Source organism: Lottia gigantea, assembly GCF_000327385.1.
Source record: "Lottia gigantea unplaced genomic scaffold LOTGIsca_51, whole genome shotgun sequence".
Taxonomy (NCBI): Eukaryota; Metazoa; Mollusca; class Gastropoda; family Lottiidae; genus Lottia; species Lottia gigantea.
Window position 1 is genome coordinate 57,107 of NW_008709752.1, and position 25,552 is coordinate 82,658.

At 33.2% G+C, this 25,552-nt stretch overlaps 3 protein-coding genes across 3 annotated transcripts in view; 2 read left to right on the forward strand and 1 right to left on the reverse strand.

The window, feature by feature from the left end:
* Positions 1-300: 300 nt before the first annotated feature.
* Positions 301-11,366, forward strand: LOTGIDRAFT_165326 (hypothetical protein; the record flags this gene model as incomplete). Its single annotated transcript, XM_009062347.1, has 16 exons — positions 301-326; positions 1,982-2,042; positions 2,499-2,584; positions 3,214-3,347; positions 3,632-3,795; positions 4,345-4,580; positions 4,810-4,889; positions 5,293-5,334; positions 6,356-6,431; positions 6,636-6,714; positions 6,997-7,045; positions 7,680-7,779; positions 9,168-9,269; positions 10,028-10,191; positions 10,613-10,786; positions 11,035-11,366. 16 exons carry the CDS (start codon positions 301-303, stop codon positions 11,364-11,366), a joined length of 1,905 nt encoding a protein of 634 aa, XP_009060595.1.
* Positions 11,367-18,552: 7,186 nt separating this feature from the next.
* On the forward strand, positions 18,553-22,800 carry LOTGIDRAFT_125612 (hypothetical protein; the record flags this gene model as incomplete). The annotated part of the gene is made up of 7 exons (XM_009062348.1): positions 18,553-18,726; positions 18,980-19,035; positions 19,498-19,635; positions 21,102-21,273; positions 21,766-21,873; positions 22,044-22,265; positions 22,570-22,800. Coding segments are annotated over 7 exons (1,101 nt in total), but the record flags the coding sequence as incomplete, so codon positions are not given.
* Positions 22,801-23,554: 754 nt separating this feature from the next.
* Positions 23,555-25,552, reverse strand: part of LOTGIDRAFT_234457 (hypothetical protein) — a gene marked incomplete at its 3' end in the record, with an annotated part of 14,089 nt that continues 12,091 nt past the window's right edge. Inside the window, exons 15-17 of the mRNA XM_009062349.1 lie at positions 24,806-24,833; positions 24,175-24,504; positions 23,555-23,621 (exon numbers count right to left, since the gene is read on the reverse strand). Of these exons, the coding sequence (XP_009060597.1) occupies positions 23,555-23,621; positions 24,175-24,504; positions 24,806-24,833 (425 nt within the window). The remainder of the gene's footprint in view (positions 23,622-24,174; positions 24,505-24,805; positions 24,834-25,552) is intronic.

Below are 25,552 nucleotides of genomic sequence, written 5' to 3' on the forward strand. Positions count from 1 at the left end.
TGATGTGTATATTTGTTTTGAAATAAATACTGTTTAAACCAAGTCAAATTTTTCCATGACAGCCAAGTAATATATAGAATTGGTTGAAAGTGAGGCCGAGTTTCAATACACCTGTAAGAATTGTATTGTACCATACGGAAACTATTAAAAAATCTTAACCACATTTGATCGATAATAAACCTTGACACAGTACATCATTTCAAAGATTAAGGTTAATCTGTTATACACACAAATTAATTCAAATTATTAAATAAATTTATGGATATATTCAATATGAAGAGTACGTAATATTTTACCAAGATGAGACCTGTTCAATATAAATACAGGTCAGTTGAGACTGGTGAAATTACCTTGCTGCACTAATAATATGCCAACAACTCTTGATATTTTTTCCCGACAGGATATGCCGTGATACGACCAAAACACCTCTATCTTATTGGTCCCTGATCCAATCCCTCTACACCTATTTCGGCACCGAAATACAAACAACATACTGTCAAAACATTCATATATTATTTATTGTTAAAGTTGTTCAATGAAATAAAAAATTATTTGGTACCATTTTGACCACTTTGTAAGGGATATTTCAACTAATTTTGGGGCCATTTTGATTAAAAATTGACTATAACACCTATTGAATCTCGGGGGTCCTGTAGGTAGGTGAAATTTGAGTTTTTTTGTACATAATTTTCAAATTATCAATAAATGTTATAACCATATCAAGTTAAGCTAACTACTTTTGAAATCTTGACCAATTGGTCAATAATTGAATCAAAACAGATGCACTCTGCTCATCCCTAGATCACAACCCGACCCTTATGTAATATTCTAGATTATAGGTTTGGCTTGAAGACAGGATGACTTTCGCATATCGATATAACTATCATCTTGAATAATTGATTTGGTCAACAAGGAGTCTTTATAAAGTATTATTTGCCACACTTGGGAATATATTTCATGTTCTTTTGTTCAAAATTTCCATTATATAATAGGGGTTCCCAAATACCCCAGGTTCTATCCAATGTTATTCAAACGACGTGCTAGCACAAGGGTTAAGATTTATCGCAAAATAGTTTGAGGTCGTTTCTTGCTAGTTTTTTGTGCCCGGTTCCTGATCGTTTCTCGTTTTCTTTAGTCGTTTCCCGGTTCATGAGGTTGCCTACGTATGTAAATATTCTTCAGAAGTACTGTAAATGAATGAAAAATACCTCTAACTAGAAATTTCACTTTTTATTTCTATCACACATTTCTGGACACACATGGATTTGAAGGCTCAATCTTTGACATGAGCTGAGAACTATTATATTAGCTTAAAAATTCCCGTTTCTGAGACGCTTGGTCAGACGAATGGCGAACCTAGATACCTTTGATGATTCTGATTCTTTTTTTTACTTTTGGATCGACCATGGCTTTTTAAATGTTTTATTTGATATGTTACTGTGTTAATCATTTGTATTCTCGTTTCAGTGATAGTTTGTGTATGGTATGAAGAAGGACGATGTCGTCATTTGCTCAAGAACTTAATCTGCTGTATCAAAATCTTATTAATGCGGCGGACGGGAGGGTCAATGCTACTGCGTAAGGATGCATTATATAATTAACCAATATACAAGTTATAATATCAGTATTATCATACATAATAAGCTATCTATATATATATATAAGCAATAATATGGGCATTATGCTTATTTAACTTAAACTGATGAAAAGTGGCATAAAAAAAAAACTAAACACGATTTGAACGCGTAGTGGCGGAGGGTCATCCGCCCACACCACTCGTAGTCCCGAAGACATGTTTTTCGGGCAAAAATCTCATAACCAGGTTAGAAATTCGGACAACCGCTATTTTAAATTTGCTGCTATGTAGACATGGCGTTTCTGACAATCACTGACTTTATTTAACTGGCTTTGTTCGTGGGTTAGTATAAACTTCTCTCATTTTGATTTGATGGTTTTAACTGAATCTATGTCTAACTTTCAGGTCGCGATGTGAAGAAACGATAGACCATTATTCGTTTTATCAAGGCTTTTTAATACCAGCGGTAAGTGTCGTACGCACGAACTACACATTACTTGCTGCGAGAGATGACATAATATAATATTCTAATTGTATAAGATAACTTCCTTAAGTGGCATTTAGTAATTGAGGTATGAATATATGAACACAATTTTATGGATAACAATTATTTTAATAAATAACTTGCGACGTTTCGACGATGATACTTTCGTCTTTAGATAGTTTGCATATTAAGGACACTGAGATTCAAGCCTTATACTAGTTTAAACAAAGTGCAAAAATTCTAGTAGTGCATGTGTGTCCTCATTGGCCAACAACTCTCCAACTATAAAGACATATTTCGTTTTGCATGATGATACCCAAAACTTATAAGTAATTATATAAAATATGTGCCAAGGTTTAGGTGATTGGTATCATCAATATCTAATAATTAGATTTTACCTTAATATATAGTTTGATTGATCTGGACCATTCATTACAGGTTTTAATAACTCTGTCATTCGGCTTTACTAAACAGAGAAGGCAGCTATTTCAAGATATTCTTAATGGACGACCTGGAATGGTATTGTAAGTATTCAGTCTACAGATCTCAGACAATATACTTGGGATTAATCTGGAAGTTGTTTTCAGAATGAAATTCTGATAATCGCAGATGCGAAGTAGCTTCCGAGTTGTGGCTGGCGATACACTCGACAATAATCATCTTTTGAATCAAGGGATTCTAATGTTGTCATAGTAATGATAGATAATGATACTGACAAAAAGATGTACAACTCATAATCTCAGAGAATGCACATGACTTTCGTAACCTTTTATGTTGGTACTCCTGTCGACATTAACCAATCAAACTCCAACCACTTATTAATGCTGATAAGGAACACGCCATTTATGGACAGTGGGTTAGTTCAGACGGTAGATGATTCCAATGTAAGCACAATCGTTGATGGCACGGTCGGTGTATTCTCTCGGTGGGGATAAGGGGGTTTCCCCCTGCATGAGATGCAGGATTTCAGCTAACATTGGCGGTGGTGCCCTCCAATCGAAAGTTCTGAAGCCGCCACTGTTCGGAGTGGTATGTAATTCCAACCTTAATATCGTCCAGAACACAAGTTCACAATTGCACGGAGATACATGCGAGTTACATCCCCATCCACATTAGGGAATTATTCTGATGATCTATTTCTGTCATTTTTCAGCCCCATGGATATTATGACAAGAAACGCCAGTATGTCGTATGCTGCTGCATTTGGAGCAACTCTCCATCTTGTCGCATTGATCATTTTTCAACAGAAAATAGCATTTGAATTCCACGGTCCATCTGAACTAAACAGTAAGCACTTTGATGCAATTTCATATTTCTCCTTGTTTGGTGTATTCCTAATGTGTGTAGTTTTTGATAATAAACATTTTACAAAAAGATTGACCAAAAGGGGTTGTCAAATCCAGCACGACAGGTGTTCCGAAGAGTGAGTGAGGCCTGAGTATTAAACTTACTTATTATTATAGGTTTGACAGTTATAACTTAGTTATTATTATAGGTTTGACAGTTATAACTTAGTTATTATGATAGGTAGTAATTTATTATCATTATTATTAAAAACATTTTTATTATAGAACTGTTAATAATACCTTCAATGATAGTCTATGGACTGGTGTATTTTCCTGTATTCGCCTGTTTAGCTATTAAATCAACCTATGGTTATATCATGGGATCTTTGTATGTCTGGTCATTTACAGCTCTGTCATTTTACAAAGAGTTTCAGTGCGCTTATGCATATGTGAGTATTATATTTCGAAAATGTGTTCTTCAAGACTGTCATTATAAAACATAATTAGTTTTAAACCGTATGTCAAAACCTTCCTATTAGTTGTGAATATAATGTGAGATGTTTTACTGCACCAAGAGATCTAATAATTGTCTGGACACTTTGAGTGCAAAATTTAGGACATGTCCGACCTCTATAATAAACCCACGTATTTGCTCATCTGTGACGTCTTGTTGTGTGGCGTTTACGTATATTCCGGTTTTTCTTTTAAAATATGGATGGAAAATGGATTTAAGATCAAATGTATCATAATGTTTGTAACAAAAATTTATTTAAGTGTAAACATCACACAATCCACAACGTCACAAAGGAACAGCCAAAATAAAAGAAAAATTAAGAAAGCTTAGTAGATAGCTAATACAATTTATATATATATATATATATTATTTTATTATTATTATCATTATTATTAATACCAGACTATCAAGTGATTAGTTAGTGCCCATTTATTTGGCAGCAGTCGCTAAACCACCTTTCAATGCTGTGTCGTTATGTTTTCAGGAAGTAGAAACCGTAGTACCTCTATTGTTTCGAAGTATACCACAGTTTGTCTGTCTTCTATATCTATGTATCGGTATATCACGACGATGTTACGAGGCTTTTAAAACCAAGAAAAATGTATTTGAAACTATATCTGAAGACTACATTTCTGAAACACTGGGCGATATCAAGGATTCTTACGTCGGAAGACATGTGCGTAAACTGTTAATCAAACAACTACCAAAACCAAAACCTGAGTAAGATAACTTACTCTTTGTTAAAAAATTGCGCGCAGTCCGTCCGTCCTTCCCACCACAATTTGCTTGTGATTTAACGATTGAGGCCAGATTTGTTCTAGAATTTCATAAGATTTCGTGGGTAAGTTTATATCCGCAAGATCTAGGATAATTTGGAATTTGGGATAGGTTCAACAATATGGAATTGATGTACATAAATTACGTTAAAGGTTTCTTACGCCTTTTACAGGTTACCTGACGATTTTAAAGGGAAACTGATCATGAAGCTGAAGTTGTTTTGGAATCGATGGGTTTACAAGAGAGACGAAAGTAATTATACCGTTACTATCTTTCTGATTCTGATTCTGATTCTGATTGTGGCCGTTGATAACTTATGAGATATCAATTGAAATTTGTTTTATTAAATTTTCACCTTCTGTGTAAATCGAAACAGTTGGTTTTAGTTTTTCTTGATGATGTTCCAAATGTTTTTGGTCGAACACATCAGTTGCATTTTCTGGAATCTTTGGGAATGGGTTATGTTAACGTGAAAGTTGGTTTACCAAGCGTCCAAACCGGAAGTCAACTATTGCCCCAAATGAAAGCAAGGCATTGCTAATATAATCAATAATAATTATTAATATTTAGTTTGTCATCTCGGAATTCCTGCCACACAGTCCGCGAAGCTGCCGTACATTATTATATATATATACAACCATGTTTTATTTTTAAGGCTTTAAATATTCGTCCAGATTCAAATCTGTAGTATTTGTTGGTATGTTGCTTGTGTACATTGTAAGTTCTTTTGTTTCTAGAATAACCACGATAATTAGTGAGAGAGAGGAAGTATGAGTTGGCTACAAAAAAATAATGATTTATAATGATAATCCCATTGGTTCACCGATACATCTTTCTTGCTAACCTTGTAAAATCTCGTCAGTAATTCGAATTCCTTGTTTCATTAACTTCATTCGCTTATAATTGAGGCAAAAAAATAGCTTTTCAACTAACATAACATTAAATTTTATTACATAAGAAGTTTAAATTAACTGAGTTAAAAGGCACATATCTTCATGTTAGTTAGATCATATTTCAGCTCACCGTAGAGTTTCTGGCAGATGTATTATTCATCACCAAGTGGATATCGTTAAGAGACAAAGCCATACAGCATGCAAAGAATCAAGGTTCCCCACTGAATCCACTTGCAGAAAAAATCTTTTACTTTGTAAAAGGCATTCGAGGCGAGTTTTTATCCTTCTAGACAGATATCGATAAAGTCGATACCCACGTGTTCTAACCTATTTGTATAAAACTTGTATTAAAATGAAGATAAGGTTAGAATAATAATATGAATGTCCTGATGTTCAAAATAAGAATTATAACCCGTGGCTTCAAATACAGACACTGCCAAAACTTCCACATCGACATACTCCAAAATCAACTGTCATATCGAAACAAATATTATAAAAACATTCAACCGTTTTTATACGCCCACGTGAAATGAAGAGCATATAGTGGTGTCACCCATGTCCGTCCGTCCGTCCATAAATTCTCTAGAAGGCACAATTCTTTACGGAATTTGACCCAAGGATAAACCCAATTGAAAATCCTAAAAAAAAATGAGTTACTGCCCTTGTTCTTAAAAAAGTTTTCAATTTTTAGCCTGCAAACAATCTTGAAAGCGCAATTCTTGACACAACTTCGTGAAATTGTTCATTATCACCCAAAAAAGTTCAACAGACGAGGTTCGGTGGCTGAGCTGTGATCAATTCCCTCAAAAATATGTTTATTTTCAGTTTGTTATATTCTGGCTATAGTTTTTGCCATTTTTGTAAATTTAATATCAATACTACATACCATGACTTCTTACAGGTAAGTATTCAGTTTAGTTAACATTTTAATAAGACCAGTAAGATGTTAAACAGTATGGCGTTAGCATAAGATTTTTCATAAGACCTATAAGGTGGAACGCCAGTCCTAAGATATTTTCATTAGCCCCATTAGGTGTTGAACAGAAGCACGCGAGCCTACAGTTCAATATTTTTGATTTCACTCTTGTATACTATTTCGTTTCAGAAAGAATTTAAGGAATTTACACAACGGGATCCATACTCATATACCAGCAACAAATAAACGTTCTAACACTAAACTCTTGGTAAGTTTAGTGCTTGGACTGCAAAATGAAATGGGAGATATTATGGTCTAAATGTATGAACAGCCCTATATTATCTTTTTCATGAACTTTAAAGGAATACTTCTTCTTAAACTTATCCAATTACAGTACATATTCGCCAGTGTCATATTTATACCACAATATCCTGCTTTAATCTGATAAATCTAAGTAATAATCCATAAGTCATAACTTTATTGTAGGATGGGTTTCATACGGCCTGGGAACTGTTATATTAAATCATAATTACGGTGCTGTTTGTTTTAGGTTGGAAGTATGAGGTATGCTGGGTATCAAGTAGGATATATAGCATGGGGTACGTGTACAATTACATAATTCAGATTATCTGCAAGGTAACTGGGGTCAGTGTCTCTCATATTTGTTTAATGATAAAGCTGAAGTTCAGATCAGAATAAAAATCATGTTCTACTGCAGTTTAGTCAAAACGTACAATATCGTTAGACTAGTCTTACTAGTAGGTATTAAAATGTGCACCTGATTAGCGATATAAAGCAAAATGTCGATTTCAGCGCTAATATATAAAAATATACAATATGAGAATGCTGTGATATATTGTAGGATTTGTATTCCGGTGTATTATAATGTAGGATTTGTATTCCGGTGTATTATATTGTAGGATTTGTATTCCGGTGTATTATATTGTAGGATTTGTAATCCAGTGTTTTATATCGTAGGATTTGTAATCCAGTGTTTTATATCGTAGGATTTGTAATCCTGTGTTTTATATCGTAGGATTTGGAATCCAGGCCTGGTATTCTCGAAACGATCTTAGAGCTAGGATGTCCTAGAATCAATGTAAAAAGATAAGAACCTAGGACATTCTAGCACTAGGATCGTTTCGAGAATTGGTGGCCAGTGTTTTATATTGTAGGATTTGTAATCCAGTGTTTTATATCGTAGGTTTTGTAATCCAGTATTTTATATTGTAGGTTTTGTAATCCAGTGTATTTTATTTTTCCTGCTGTTTATGATAATATGGGCTCTGGTTGATTTAAAGGGGATGTTTATTCGTTTATTAAGGTGGTTATGGTAAGAAAACTTTAAACTTTAGTCTTAAAGCTTACACTTATTTGAGCGAATTGTGCGTACTATAAAGTCCCTCAATGACAAATACTTGTATCATGTTTTATTCCCCAGACTCTATTTGTTCGATGATTTGCAAGAATCTTTAGCAGGTGAAATAATATTCTACTCATTCATATCAAGAAACTGATAATCCATGTTAGCTTAAAGTTAAAAACTACTTGAAGGGTTGTTTCTATTAGCTCCATAATAAAGTTAATGGATTTCGCTAGTATAGACAGTGGCACAACTAGATGAGTGGGAACCCGTGAACTTACATGGGTTGGGGCCCCTTTCCAGGGATTTTTTTTAAACATATGCTCTCTTACATTCTGAAACCCCTCTGAAAGTCAATTTTATGCCTGTAATTGGAAGGTTTTCAGTCTGTAGTTAATGCTATTTCACTCATTTATGTATATTTCTGGCTGCTTAGTTTGATTATACATGTATTGTATCTTTTTTGTACGACCACATATAAATGTGGACGTAAATTGTCGTCGCCCAGTCCGTCGGTCCGTGAACATTTCTTGTGAACAGAATAGAGACTACAGTTTTCATCTGATTTTATTGTAACTTGGTGTGATCATTTATATTGAATAGATATTGGTCAAGTTCCAATAAGACGATTTTTCGATAAACAGTTTTTGATTTATTGCCCTTGACTTAGGAAAAACGCGTCGAAATTTATATGTGAACACAATAGAGACTAAAACTTCAATTGATTAAATGAAACTTGTTGTGATCATTTATATTGATGAGATCTTGGTAAAGATCGAATTGAAGATTTTTCGATGAGTGTAATTGTCCTTGACTTCGGAAAAACACGTCGAAATGTGTGTGTGAACACTATAGAAACTACAGTTTTCATCTGATTTTAATGAAACTTGCTGTGATAATTTATATTGATGAGATCTTGTTCGAAGTTCGAATTTGACGATTTTTCGCTGATCGATTTTTGAGTTATTGCCCCTGCCCTCGTCAAAATTTGTTCATGGGCACAATAGAGACTACAGTTTTCATCTGATATTTTTATGAAATTTGTTGTGATGATTAATGTTGATAAATGAAATAAATGAATGGAGTTTTACTTCCTATATATTTATATTGTTGATTTGTTGGTCAAGTTTGAATTTTTGACAATTTCTCATTTTTTAAGTTATTGTCTTTGACGTTAGAGCTATGCGATACAATATTTTGATGTATTTGTATTATTGATATTGACATGGGTATTAATAACTGGCAGTAAATATATATAAATATCAATAAATTCAAACTAAAAATGCAGAAGATCTTTAAAATGATAAAATTCTTGCCAAGCTATCTTTGTATTGTTTTACATCACGATTTCATTCCAGGCCATTCATCCTACAAGTTGTATTTATCAATGTTTTACAAATTGTATTAGCCAAGTTTTTGTTCTTACAAGAAAAGGGAGCTCATCTCGCCCTAGAAAATAGGTAAGTCCATAGTAGAAACCAGACTTGGTTCAGCAAACCAGACACTACGTAGTTGAAGAAGGCTATACGTGTGTTTTAATACGTGAGGTATAAATGTAGGCCCGCGTGGATTATGGTGGTAATAATGGTAAGTAAATGAAAGTGACAAACCTTTTAGACTATTTTAACGTAAAAAATAAATGTTACGTCTAAATGTCATTTAAAGATTATATTATGATGTAAACGTTGGCTGTTACACGACAGTAATTCTGTCCCGCATTAAGCAATAGTCATCGACAGGTTTGATGAAGATTCTTTTCTACGACAAAATTATATGCTGAATCTTATGTTCACTCTTTCGATGTGGTACTATATCTTGTAATTTAAAATGATGATCATCAATAGGGTGAAGATGAATACCCATTGCATTAGATTTCGGGAAGGGCCCGGAAGTGAAACAAATACTTCATTAAGAAAATGGAATTAACGGTCAGGAACTGCTATTTTCTTCTGTTCTGATCTTAAATAAGATAAAATATTATAACTCGCCTTATAATATGCGAGAGATTAGATTGTCTATGAACAAGGTTGTCATTTAAGCTTTGGTTTTGTGAATATGTTTTGTTTTTAGATATGGGGGAAATTCTCTTGCAGACTCTCATAATGGGCATGGACTATCTTTCTCGATTGCCGGTGGTATTGAACAGCGATGTTTCAAGATATAACGTCTAACATACATGGTTAATAAACTGATAGTGTCCGGTGTTTATATTTTGCAGGCGCATGCTGTTCACCTTCACCTACTTTATGTTTTTCTACAATATATTCGTGGGTTTAGTATCCTGTTTTTTAAGAATATTTAAAACTATTGTGATGGGAGCTGTATTGCTACCTAGACTAGACCACAGTACATTACCACAGAAATTCCAGTTTTTTGATCCAGGTGAGAAATCAGATTATTATCTTGATCACTGTTCTTTCATGTCATTCCACAGGCCTATACCTAGTAAAATGGCCCATTTGAGAAATAAAAATGCGGACAAGCAGAACAATTTTGTTGACCACAACTCACGTATAAAAGAACAGGAGGAATAAGTAGTCACATTATTGATGTGCTGTTACCTCCGATGAGTGTGCTGTCACAACAGTAAAAGTTTGAATGATTATTTACACAGCACTGCACTGTGTTGGCAACATGATTTTGACTTTTAAACAATGACCATAGTGTACCAGATTGACCACGATCACATGAGTAACATCAGCAATTGCCTTCAAATATAATTCATATTGGTTTTATACTTTGTGTTGGATTTTATTCAAAAAACATATTTTTGTTCTTCAAAAATAAAAAATGACTTTTCTAGGTTTCGCAGCTTATGTTGGTTTTATGCATATAGAAAACTCTCATAATCACCCGGTAGTGTTGGTGTTAGTAAGAATACTTCTGGCCAGTCGCAGAAGCAAACTGAAGTCGGCTCAAGGTAGTCTAGATCGTGATGTCTCGTTTAGTAATATTGAGACAGGTACTGGATCTATAGGTAGGTATCTTGACGATTCACTACACTCAAAGCTACTTAAACACTTCATTAGCTATATGGACTCCAGCTCCCTTAATCTAATCTATATTTATTTGTTGAGAAGTGCCTTCGGGCGTATTCCGGAAGGATGATCATGCCATATTGCCGTTATTCATGTAATTTTGCTGTTAATCACATTTAATAAATAATAAATAACCACTTCTATTTTTACAAATGGTTTTGTTCTATGAAAATCCTTTGTACTTCAGGTCAATCGGGGCAATCAGGAGATGGAACACGAAGGCAAAAAGCTGCGAGGTTTAATTGGCATGTAGCTTATACGCTAATCAACAATCTCGAATTGAGACTGTATAGAAAAGGATATCTGGAAGCCTTAAAGACAGCTAAAGAAGGTGGCATTATTAACCAAGTAACTGACAACGTCTATACTGATTTATCCATCCCTAAACAGCCACAGAAACCCAAAATTAACAATTCTAATTTTCTGAAGAACCAGCAACAAGACGGATATAATATTCTGGAAGAAGATGTGCGACGTGACAGGATAACAAGATCTATACCACGACAACCGAAAGAATGAGAGACAAATGTTTATACTAATCTTGTTCGTTCGTTTAACAATAGAATTATCGTAAATGCAAATAAGAATGGCAAACGTGTCACAATTACGATAAAGGTCGACCGTAATATTTTGTAAATCTCCAGAAAGGTCACGAGGCTTCTCGAAAAAACACCACGATAATGAAGTGGAAAATTGTTAAACGGAAAACCCTAAACGTATATTCCGTCTCTTAGACCACTATCATAGATAAGCAACTAGGTTTTATAGAATAGTCATCTATCTCTTCTAAATTCTGATGGGTCATCTGGAGTGTGTATCATTTTTAACAGACCAAATCCATATAAAGAATGTTAATTAAATGGTCATCGCACCCTCCTCCTTCAATTTGTTGCTTGAAGGGGGGTTTCCTTTTTTATAGTCAAATTAAGTAAACTACTGCTGGTAGTTATTTTTATGTTAATGCTTGTTTATTAATGCTAGAAGTTTATTGTTATGTTTATCTAATATAGATCTAGATGTTTCTTCAACTTTTTGTTACTAGTGGTTAATGCTTGTGCCAATGTTTTGTATTGCAGGCGTTGAATTTTGACTCCATAACGTTTTAACGAATAAACCAATCACAAAAATACAAAGCCGATTGGCATCACAGCATGGGATGGACATGGCTGTTATTGAATAGATCATTTGAGTGGTTGGATATTTTATTGACCTTAATGTGGTATATATCAATTTTTTTTAAATCGTTTTTGTATTTTGTTGATTTGTCTTATCCTAAACTTATCCTCGAGAAGAAATTGTATTTGTTGATTTGTCTTATCTTAAAGAAGAAATTGTATTTGTTGATTTGTTTTATCTTAAAGAAGAAATTGTATTTGTTGGTTTGGTCTTATCTTAAAGAAGAAATTGTATTTGTTGATTTGTTTTATCTTAAAGAAGAAATTGTATTTGTTGATTTGTTTTATCTTAAAGAAGGAATTGTATTTTGTTGATTTGTCTTATCTTAAAGAAGAAATAGTATTTTGTTGATTTTTCTTATCCTTAAGAAGGAATTGTATTTTGTTGATTTGTCTTATCTTAAAGAAGAAATTGTATTTTGTTGATTTGTCTTATCCTTAAGAAGGAATTGTATTTTGTTGATTTGTCTTATCTTAAAGAAGCATTCAGAATGTATAGTGCTTAACAAAAGGGTAGAGAACTACTCAGTATTTCATTGTATTATTGCTAGTTGTTTTCATATTACAGTTTAGAGTTTTCAATGTTCTAATATAAACCAGGATATATCATTCAATGATTATTTGAATCAGCACAATCAACTTTTTCTAATCCACTTGTTCGCTGAATAATACTTCTTCCATTGTCATAGAGAATGGGATTCGACACCCAGGCTCCTATTTGGATTTTAGCGCTTATTAATCGATCGCATTGGGGACAAGGATGGGGGGATGTAGCTCCCCCTGGAAAGTGGTCTAATCTAGGAAGGTGGAGACACTGATCGTGAGGCTAATTATTTTCTTGGGATTAAGAAGCTCGTACGCACCGTGACCTTGATCACAAAATCCACATTCTGCATTGTGGTAGCATCGTGTGGTGCACAGAGACATTGTAGAATATCCGGTAATGTCTTTATGAAAGCATTACTGATTCAGATTTGTAACCATAATGTGGTTTTGCTTGGGGTCAGTTTTGATAATTAAACTTTCGAAATAAAATCCTGTAATAATTCTTTTACGAATGTGTATTTTTCTCGATTTTAGATTAGCCCATATCTCCTACAACTATTATTATTCAGATATTTCAGTTCATAAAGCATAACTATATGCAGAACCATCTAAGTATATAATTTATAAAATAACTAAATGTAACAAATTCACAAAAAAAATCATAACATGCAAATACCAGTTGTCGACTGAAAGGCTATACGAATGCATAATAGAAAATTTTATGTCATGTTATATACTTTCAAAAAGTATCTCTAATCCATTTAAACCATTAACGTCTGTGTAAGTGTTACATATTTTGGCTTAGTAAAGGACAATGAGACAAAAACAAATTCATCGTGATTTTATCCCTATACATAAGCAAACCAATTGTGTTATAATCCGAACGAAACAGCAATAGTGGAAGGACAAGTGGACAGGTGTGACGCCAATATTCTTCCAAATTATAATGTGGGCAAATAACAATATATCTTGTTTGTCGAAGCAATGAAGCGAATAGGCTCATTAAATTAAAGACCTTATTTATTTTGATTGTGATATAAAAAATGATATAACCAAATAAAATTGCGATTAAATCTGAAAGAAAATCAGATTAAAATAGCTGAAGGGTTTGTATTTAATCAACCCTGATTTAATCTGGTGAAAAGCGTCACGGAAGGTTCAAGGAAACCTTCTTCAAAAGCTGGACATCTACCAGTAAGTAGCTCAGTATTGGACGACCACAATCAAGGTAACATCTATTACTGATGTCTATTAAGTTAATAGAAAATAGAAAAAATTCAATTGATTTGTTTGGCTTAAAATGTATTTTCACCTTTGAAATATTACTGCCTTTTTCAAACATTTGGCTTTACTTGTGAACTACGTTCGTATTTGTTATTGCCATGTACGTAGTTGGTTTGATGCATATTGATTTGATTACTAGCGTATTACAGACAGACGAGATCGCTGATAAAGGGTAGTATTTCGTGTTTGTTTTATTTTATATGCTTGTTTATTGCTTATTCGTAATAGATGATGAAAACTGTAGTCATCTTGTTGTTGATTGGATGTATTCCACTTATTTCTACTCAACTCTTCTCTGGTTCTGAAGATTTTGAAAGTTTAACTGAAAATGGTTGGTTGAAAAGAGGATCGACAGTAGAGCTGAGCCCTGATAGCTATAATGGAGATTACAGTATTAAAGTATCTAATAGGTGAGTGGATGACCAAAGTTCGATCTTCATTCAATTTTCGGCAGTTTCGGTAAAACTGAATCTGTTGCAGAGCGCCTCTCTACCTTTATTATCTGATTCCACCCTTGGGAAATAATTTCTCTACCACACATCAAATAACTAAAAAAATACTAAAAACTGAAACATGCTAGCAAGGTATTGTTACAAACTTATATCTAAAGATATTTACGTTTTTACACAAAGTGCAATGGGAATGTAAAGGCCCAATGTCAGTTAGAATTTTGTGCTTGGTCTTAACATCTGGAACTAGCTTTGTTGATTACATACGTAGTTCGCCACGTCCACACTGCGTCTCTTTCTATGTCAATATACCTGCTACGGTGCTAAATTCCCTCTCATTCCGAATTTCATTCACGAGAATTTCGAATTCACTCTAGCGGATTTATATGGACTCCGATTGAGAAGCACTGATCTAAACTAACCTGTCCTATTAGCTGGCAGATTAAGAAATGATTGCAGTTAACACCATTGATCTGAACTGTGTGTCCAACTAGTTAGCAAATTGTGACACGAAAGCAATGAGCAACCATTGATCTAAACTGTAGATTTTCTTTTCGTTTCCTTCAATGTACCATGAGACCAAATAACAGAAACCTTTTTACCCTCTGACCACATTTCTGTGACCAAGTTTCGTTTGACCACATGACTGTGACACAATTTCCGACAACCAATTTACTGACATTGTAAAAGAATTGTAGCACCAATTTTGACAGGGACGCATGCTTAAGACTTATATTAGATTTGGTCAATGGGCAACTTGGCTAATTGAAAGGACTAATTGGTCCAGTGTAAATTAACCCTTTTAAAACATTTTAGAAATATTTTAAAGTATAATTAACGACGTTTTTGATGATAAAAATGTTGCATACTTTAAGTTTTATATTATTTAATAGACCTACATGTTAAACGAGCAAAGATCAAATCATATTTGTTATATTAACTGATAGATTGATGTCCTGATATCTCTCATTATTTCTATCTACTAACTGTAAATATTATACTGGTCTGGTAAACAATACTGGCGAAACCAAAATAATTAAATCGTTAGCCACATAATTTAGCTATTATTTTTTTCAGGATTAATGCAATTTAACATTCAAAATAGAAATTATTAAGTTGTTATTAATGTTTTCTAAGTATTGAACAAATCTTTTGATTTTAGGGAAAAAGAGTATGATTATTATAAGATGTACAGGCCAAGGGCAACACTATTTATGAAGCTTTTTAATTTTGAATTAACCTTTTGACCTAACCTGATATACACCGCGTCACAAAATACCAGCGCTGGATAGTGCAGAAATTTATTTGGTTTAAGCAGACGTTATCGAGTAAGGTCAAAAGGTTAATTTGACGAAGGTTAAAGAAGGCTGTCGTTAGACCCTAACTGAAGTGGCTATATTAGAAATAAAAAACGGAACGAAAGTTTGCCCTAATTTTAGACTGTGGTAATATACACTGCTTTGTCATGAAATAAGCCATACGTCTTGTCACATGAAAAAAGTGTTTATTTCACAATAACCATAAGATTCATTCCTAAACTAAAGATCATAAGATATACACATTCTGCTTTTATTGTACTTTTTGTATTGTCAAATTTTATAGCCGTCCTTTGCCAAACAGTATGCCAATTTAGAAAGCTCCAAACATACTGAAATACCAATTTGGAGTATGTTCTATTTCACGACCGTCAGAATAAGTATTTATCTGTGCGACAGAATACGAAAATTGAACATCTTCTATTCTAGGGTTGCTAAATGGGCAGGAATAAATTTCAATATGAATGTAGCGCCCTCAACATCTTACCATTTTAAAGCTTATATCAAACTACTAAATACACCGACTGGTCTGACCAATTCATTATCCACAGTGGCTAAAGTTACCTCTACTGCCAATGGTAATATACAGCCTTTGCTTTGTTTTATATATCAACGATGATCAATGATTACAATTTGCTATGTGTTATGCCCGATTGGTGAGATTTTAGTTTTGGGCGTTCAAAGTGGCACACTATTACAAAAATGTACGGAAGTAAATAAGCCAATCTCTACTCCAGACCTTGATTGAAATAACCCTGACTATTATGCTGCAGCTAATTCTTTTTGAGAAACTTTCTATCTTGTTTCAAGGGATTGTAAAGAAGAATTGAACTTCAAGAGAGCATATATCGTGTTATTGTTTTTATAATTTTCAGTGACCAAGTACAATGTAATAGGAAGTGACAAGTTTATGCAGGAGAATATGTGGCAGGAAGTAGGTGGCGATATTACAACTGACGCAGGTTCGTTTTATCAAGAATAGTTATTACTCGTTACAATGAGTGAACTTTGAGAAGACATATACAAGAAAGAAATATTAATGTTTTACCAACATTACCAATCCAAACCTCGTTTCCATATTATCTTTTTAAATGGCTAGTTTTTTTTTCTTAGTCCGTAATTATAGCTTTTTGTCCACTCACAGTGCTCTGATATTTTCAAAGACTCAAATCAACCAAGAAGAGATTGTAATGTTGACTCTCTGTCCAACGTGAATTCTCTGATTAATGCTGACAACACACTTACTAATGACCAATGTACCCAACGTTGGACACGGTAGATTCATTAAATACACCCAGTCGCAGAGTGTTAGGGGCCTTGTTTCTTTAAAAATCTAACAAACTATCGTAGGTGCGGATTTTATCGATAACGATAATCTTTGAGAAACGCACGTAATTGTACACTTAAGACCTTCGCAAGCTTAGTTTTAAGTTGAAGGTGATAAGATTGTTTGAAAAGAGGCAATGATGTTTTAATATTTTGTTTTATTTGTATCTAGATGTAAGTTCGATGAGTATTTATATACAAGTTACAGAACCTGGTGTGGAATATTTACTAGATACAGTCACCTTTTATAAACTCTATATAGTTCCTGATACTTGGAGACAAAACACAGATTACGCCATTAATAAATACAGGAAGGCCAAATTCATAATCACGTAAGTAGATCTGGTGTAAATTTCAAAAACTTGATTATCCAAATATTTATTATGTTATTTATTACAATTATCTGTACATTAATCAACATTTACCCGTATCGAAAAAGGACATTGCCTAACATGGAGTTGGAGATGAACGGAAAGAAAGGGACTAGATGCTATTTGAATGGCAGACTATCTGATCTGGTTTAATATAAACACAAGTTACCAAGCCGCTTATCACACCACATTAAGATTATATTTTAATTGCTGCTTTCTACCAATTCTGCTTAACTTCTATACAACCATATGCAGTCGTTTAAACATCAAAAGTATCAGAACAGCACCGAACTCTCAAAGCAACTTGGCAACTTGAACTGAAAAATAATAATTAGAAGATATCCTGGTCTATTGATAGCAAAGCCTACACAAATAAATTAAACGATGTAACCTGTGTGTTTTCTACACCTTCCATCATTGTTGACCCTAAGCACACTTCTTTAAACAAACGTACCGAAATTCTTTCGAAATGTAGACACAATAGGTTGCATAGCTTGAAACCCTAAGTAACAATATGATTCAAGTTCTGTTTTAATATTTCTAAATCGCTCTACAATTGGTGTATTGAGCACCATTTTAACAGTGAAAATATATTATTATTGCTTCTACAATCATACAGTTTATGGTTTGACTTTAAATGTTTGTTTGTTTGTTTGTTTCAGTGCCCAGGGACGTGATGATTTGTCTAACATCAGAATCAGGGTAAGATTATTGTGACCATCAGATACAAGTCTTAATTGACTCTATTGATGTATTGTCTTTGGTCGTGTGATTTTATATCAGTCAATAGATGATTTGGTGGTGCTACAGATCTTCCTTGTGCTATGTGTCTGATCTCAATGTAAAGATGCGACAGTTTCGCAGACACCGATATCATGTTTATATTTTAAAGTTTCTATTAAATAACGGAACACAATTTGTTGAATTACTTTTCCTTAGTTTTTATAGATGACAATGTAAATTGTTGAAACGTAGTGTGTAATAAAAGTAAGGAGTAGTATTCCATAAAATTGTGTTCCGTTATTTAATGTGATCTCTACCCCTAAATGTCGCTAAAGGATTACTTAAAGTTTCTGTTTTATTGATTTGGAATTTCTTTTTTTGACAAATTTATCACGAGATATTTGCCCCAATTCCCTATGTGTTTTTGGGAATTTTTGAAAAAGGTGTCGATCGGTACAAATAGTGCATATCGAAGTTAAAGGTGCCCATGAAATATTCTAAAACCATAAACTTAACGAATTGAATTGCAGTTGACACAGGATAAAAGTGAGTTTGCCTGGGGCTCGGTGGTCAATGCCGAGATGATAGTAGACCCGGACTACCAGATGTACCAAGATTTGTTCTACGATACGTTTGAATGGGGAGTTATTGGTAATAAATTTAAATGGAGACATATGGAATGGAAAAGAGTAAGTGATATACTACCCTTGTAAGACATTTGAATTTGGAATAATGTTAGCTACGACAAAAAGTGATGGATTAAAACCTAGCAAGTGAAATGTAACGCGTATTTAATTCGACAGTGTTTGTAGCAGATTGTTCCAAAAGAGAGCCTCCTACATTTTGTTTTTGAAAAGATTCGATATTAAAAGTTTAAGCTCACAAAATACCCACAGAAGACTATATTTGCTGTATTTAAAATATTCTTTTTGGATTATACAGGGTACAATTGATCATGAAACAGCTTTAACTGCAACTAACGCTATGCTTCAGAAAGGGTAAGTGAAGATTCTTATCAAAACCAGTCACAGAGATTGAAAGATGTAACAGCAGGTTAACAACAGTTTTCTTTAGTCAAGGACGAGAACTCGGGCTCTAGACACCTGATAAAATATCCAAATTGGGATTATGGCGTCCAGGCCCGTAGTTAGAAGGAGGCCAAAGGGGGGATGGGGGAATGGGGGGCAACCCCACACTCCCTTAAGAAAATTGCGCTCCTCTCCCCCTGAAAAATTTAGATGATTTAAATGACTTGTTGGGTCGCTATTGTTGAGCCCCCCTGAGACACTGTACTAACTCCGGGCCTGAATTGGCGTCTTCAAAGAATCAAACATCTAAGAGTTATCTTATCTGCGTCTCTGTTTTTGTCGTAACGTTCTGAATCCAAAACGACACCTCAATAAAAAAAAAACTAAGGTCAATAACAATATTATCAATTTCATTTATTTTTTCTTCTAAAGAATAAAAGTGCGAGGTCACTGTGTATTTTGGGGAATAGAAAAGAATGTACCAATATGGCAGACTGATTTACCTGATAGTGAGATTAAGGGTACCCTTGAAGACAGAATAAACGATGTTATACCCATCACTAAAGGCTTGTAAGTTTACTTTAGTTTTCATGGGTTGCATTGGTCTAAAACATCTGAGAAAACCCAAATTAATATCAAACGAAAAATGATGGGATTTCGTCTGTGGCAAAAGAAAATGTTTTTTTTTCATAATCTACAAAGCTATAGTCAATGGTTATTTAATTTTTGCTTACATATTACATATTAGAACTCTGGGATATTATATGATATCATGTTATATATCTTGTTATATAGTGTAATATATTTATAAGAACATTGATTTGTTATATTACGTTATTTATTATCTTTATCATATTTATTATGTTGTATATTATATTCATTATTATTATATTATAATAATTATGTAATTTATTGTTAGATTTATATAGGATTAGAACAAAGGGTGTTTTATAATATCATGTCATATCATTACTTTATATTTATTGATTAGAACACTAGTATACTATATTACTAGTATACTTTATTTGTTATGTTATATATTATGTTATTTATTACAGATTAGAACATTGGTACGTTATAATATGTTATTTACATGTATTATGTTATTTATTATCTTATTTATTACAGATTAGAACATTGGTACGTTATAATATGTTATTTACATGTATTATGTTATTTATTATCTTTTTTATTACAGATTAGAACATTAGTACGTTATAATATGTTATTTACATGTATTATATTATTTATTATCTTATTTATTACAGATTAGAACATTGGTACGTTATAATATGTTATTTACATGTATTATATTATTTATTATCTTATTTATTACAGATTAGAACATTGGTACGTTATAATATGTTATTTACATGTATTATCTTATTTATTATCTTATTTATTACAGATTAGAACATTGGTACGTTATAATATGTTATTTACATGTATTATCTTATTTATTATCTTATTTATTACAGAGTAGAACATTGGTACGTTATAATATGTTATTTACATGTATTATCTTATTTATTATCTTATTTATTACAGATTAGAACATTGGTACGTTATAATATGTTATTTACATGTATTATCTTATTTATTATCTTATTTATTACAGATTAGAACATTGGTACGTTATAATATGTTATTTATATTATATAATATTTGTTTATCATGTTATCGATTGTTATATTGGTTTTAGATTAGAACATTGGCACGTTATAGTATTATTTACATGTATTATTTTATTTATTATCTTATTTATTACTGATTAGAACATTGGTACGTTATAATATGTTATTTACATGTATTATCTTATTTATTATCTTATTTATTACAGATTAGAACATTGGTACGTTATAATATGTTATTTACATGTATTATGTTATTTATTATCTTATTTATTACAGATTACAACATTGGTACGTTATATTATATAATATTTGTTTATCATGTTATCGATTGTTATATTGGTTTTAGATTAGAACTTTGGCACGTTATAATGTTATTTACATGTATTATGATATTTATTACAGATTAGAACATTGGGATGTAAATAATGAGAATGTTCATGGTAATTATTATGAAGAAAGAACTGGAGATGTTAATATTACTCAGTGGATGTTTAGAGAAATCCATAAACGTGATCCTGATGTCAAACTCTTTCTCAATGATTTCAGTGTTGTCAGCTCATCAAATGGCGGAGTGGTAGGTATATTCTGGCCTATTAGAGATTAAGACGTGAAAGCTGACAATATACCGACTCGGTTTCGGATGTGGACTACTTGAATGGGAAACCTCCAAGGCTGGAAATGACCCTTACACTTGTTATTTAGATATAACCTTTAAGTGTAATTCATATAACCTATTCAATATTGACGTTCAACATTTCAATTTACAAGATATTTTCCAATGTTCAATTTCGTTTCATTTTTACACATACATGAATATAACCCTCAAAGGGTGGAATTTATTAGCAACTGGCATCGGCTGAGAGGATCTCAGTGCACCATCAATCAGACTTGCCAGCTGCTCGTGTTGCTCGTGTTGTACTTTCTTTATAAGAATCTTATACTACAAATATCGATCGGAAGCTGTACAATGCCAGTTGATCCCCTGAAAATTGTCAGCTACGTTCGCCTCTCACCCTTGTAAACATAGTGCAATTTGAATTTTTATCATTCTTTTTATACATTTCAGTCTTATTATAACCAAGGTAAACTGTTTAAAGAGGCTGGAGATGTGCCTATATATGGTATTGGGATTCAGAGTCATCTTAACCAACATGTGGATATTTCAGTACTGAGGGTTAGTCACTTTATATCACCCGGAGAAGACTTGTGTACGAATATCCGTAATTCTATTGGTCATGGCGCATAGGGCTGTCGTGGACCATCTCATTCTCACACTTAATGACTTTTTAATCGATTGAAATTATTCGCTACATAACGACGTATAACATATTTCCTTTTTTATAGTTTCGGTTGAATAGAATTGCTAGACTAGGGTTACCAATTTGGATTACAGAATTAGATATCAGTGACTGGAATGTCACGTCTAAAGCTGAATACCTAGAGGATGTCTTACGACTGTATTTCAGTCACCCTAGTGTTGAAGGTGTGCTATTGTGGGGCTACTGGAGCGGACGGATTTGGAAACCAGCAGCTGCTCTTGCTACTGGACCTAAAGACAATATTCAGGTGATAACCGCTGTAATGGTGTTATATGGTTGGTTGTCAACATTTTTAAGGGGGGGGGCGACCCATTTTTTCCAGGCACTTAAAAGAATGCAGTACAGCAAAAATGTGCCTCACATGTAGTTGAGCCTCCCTATAGAAAATTGACAAGGAGAATCTGACTTCATGTCTACTCTTCGAGAGAAGTCTTAAACTGAAAGCTTCACTGACATCTAGTATGCTTTGAACAACCATAATACCTCTAGTGATGACATTTTTGCCAATCATTGTGGGAATTGTTCATGTCAAGTGTTATTATTAATTGCAGTGGAATGCAGCTGGAGAAAGGTTAAGACAGCTGATCAAATCTGATTGGAGGACAACAGCTAGACGATCTATGGCTAATGGTCGAGTGCATGTCAAAGCTTTCAGAGGAGATTATACGTTGGAAGTTTTAGAGAATGGACAACCAATACATACAGAGAAAGTTACTCTTCCGAAAGAAGGGAGAAAACTACAGATTAACTTATCGAATGACGGTAATCAGATGCTGATATGAGATACATTTAGGGGCCAGATTCGCCAGGTGTCTAGAATATGTAAATAGTCTTAGAAGTACTAAAAATGTACAAAATCCAACAAGTCCTTCAAAAATACCCCAAACTTTGGATTTGCACTTTCTGTTTATGTATATTTTATATACAGAGCAGAGTCTCCAGATGATGACGAGTCGCTATTTTAATTTTCAAACGTGGATAACTCACACACATATATTTGTTCAAACAGATGTCGAATCTGTCCCTTTAATTGGAGAGCTTTGAGATTAGTATACTAGTACCAACTGGCGTTGCTATGAAGGGAGGTTGAGGTTGAGGGATGTAAACATATCGCCAGATAGTTCCCGTTTAAATTGGCAAAGGAGAACAGATGTTAGAATCTCCTTATGCAACTGTAGTTTTTATTCCAGTTAGAATAGGGCGGCTACAATAAAATTTAAACATTTTTTTTAATTAGACTGATGCTTGCGCAGAAAATAATTTTATGCTCTTGGTACTTTGGAAGATGGATCATATTATCAAATTAAACAAAATACGCACTATACCAATTTCAACCAGGGATTATTTTTATATTACTAGATGTTTCAATTTGTCAATTAATTCTCAACCCTTGTCTCTTTCAGGCGCATCTGTTACCACCATTGAATAAATTAAAATGACTACATATACTTCAAATAAAACATTTATTGCATCTGCAAGTCTTTAACATTGATTTATTTAACGTTGATTTTTCACGAATGTTTTTCCTTATTTGATTTATTGCCTGGCACTTCCTGTCTCTAGAAACAAGTTGGGAACAGCTCGAAGTTGTCTTCTACTGTCTCTAGAAACAAGTTGAGAACAGCTCGGAGTTGTATTCTACTGTCTCTAGAAACAAGTTGAGAACAGCTCGGAGTTGTATTCTACTGTCTCTAGAAACAAGTTGAGAACAGCTCGAAGTTGTCTTCTACTGTCTCTAGAAACAAGTTGGGAACAGCTCGAAGTTGTCTTCTACTGTCTCTAGAAACAAGTTGGGAACAGCTAGAAGTTGTCTTCTACTGTCTCTAGAAACAAGTTGGGAACAGCTCGAAGTTGTCTTCTACTGTCTCTAGAAACAAGTTGAGAACAGCTCGGAGTTGTATTCTACTGTCTCCAGAAACAAGTTGAGAACAGCTCGGAGTTGTATTCTACTGTCTCTAGAAACAAGTTGAGAACAGCTAGAAGTTGTCTTCTACTGTCACTATAGAACAACTAGGAATTGTCCTCTAATTGTCTCTCGTACAGTTCGGAGTTGAACGCTGTCACTGAATGGCGCGAAAAAAAAAGACACACGAGATTATTTCCAAGAAGGAAATTAAAATTTAATTATGAATCCATCAGGACTAGTAATATCATACCTGATTCTGAAAGCATAGTCTTGTTTTTCAAATGGTTTATGTTTAGGTCGTGATTTGGGTGTTGGTTGGGTATAGGTACAATCTATGCCAGATGGAATGTTCGGTTTACCAAACAATGTAACTGTAGCACACTGTGTTTTCTGATCTATTATATTATACGTTGTTTTGATCATGTCATCAACAGAGTACACAAACGTGACGTTTTCATTGGGAAAACCCCGAATTGTGACAGCCAGCGAATTGGCATCAATCCAGAATTTGAAAACACGTTGTTGAGACATTGGAACAAACTTGTTGGTTTCACCATAAATTACAATCTTCGAATTATTTCTGAAACAAACAGTATAATATAACCAGTAATAATTATACATACCCGATAAAGAACAGGACTGGTATAATATAAACAGTAAAAATTATACATACCCGACATAAAGAACAGGAATGGTATAATATAAACAGTAAAAATTATACATACCCGATATAAAGAACAGGACTGGTATAATATAAACAGTAATAATTATACATACCCGACATAAAGAACAGGAATGGTATAATATAAACAGTAAAAATTATACATACCCGATATAAAGAACAGGACTGGTATAATATAAACAGTAATAATTATACATACCCGATATAAAGAACAGGACTGGTATAATATAAACAGTAATAATTATACATACCCAACATAAAGAACGGGACTAGTATAATATAAACAGTAATAATTATACATACCCGACATAAAGAACAGGACTGGTATAATATAAACAGTAATTATTATACATACCCGACATAAAGAACAGAACTGGTATAATGTAAACAGTTATAATTATACATACCTACCATAAAGAACAGGACTGGTATAATATAAACAGTAATTATTATACATACCCGACATAAAGAACAGGACTGGTATAATATAAACAGTAATAATTATACATACCCGACATAAAGAACAGGACTGGTATAATATAAACAGTAATAATTATACATACCCAACATAAAGAACAGGACTGGTATAAAATAAACAGTAATTATTATACATACCCGACATAAAGAACGGGACTGGTATAATATAAACAGTAACAATTATACATACCCGACATAAATAACAGGACTGGTATAATATAAACAGTAATAATTATACATACCCAACATAAAGAACAGGGCTGGTATAATACAAACAGTAATAATTATACATACCCGACATAAAGAACAGGACTGGTATAATATAAACAGTAATAATTATACATACCCGACATAAAGAACAGAACTGGTATAATACAAATAGTAATAATTATACATACCTAACATAAAGAACAGGACTGGTATAATATAAACAGTAATAATTATACATACCTACCATAAAGAACAGGAC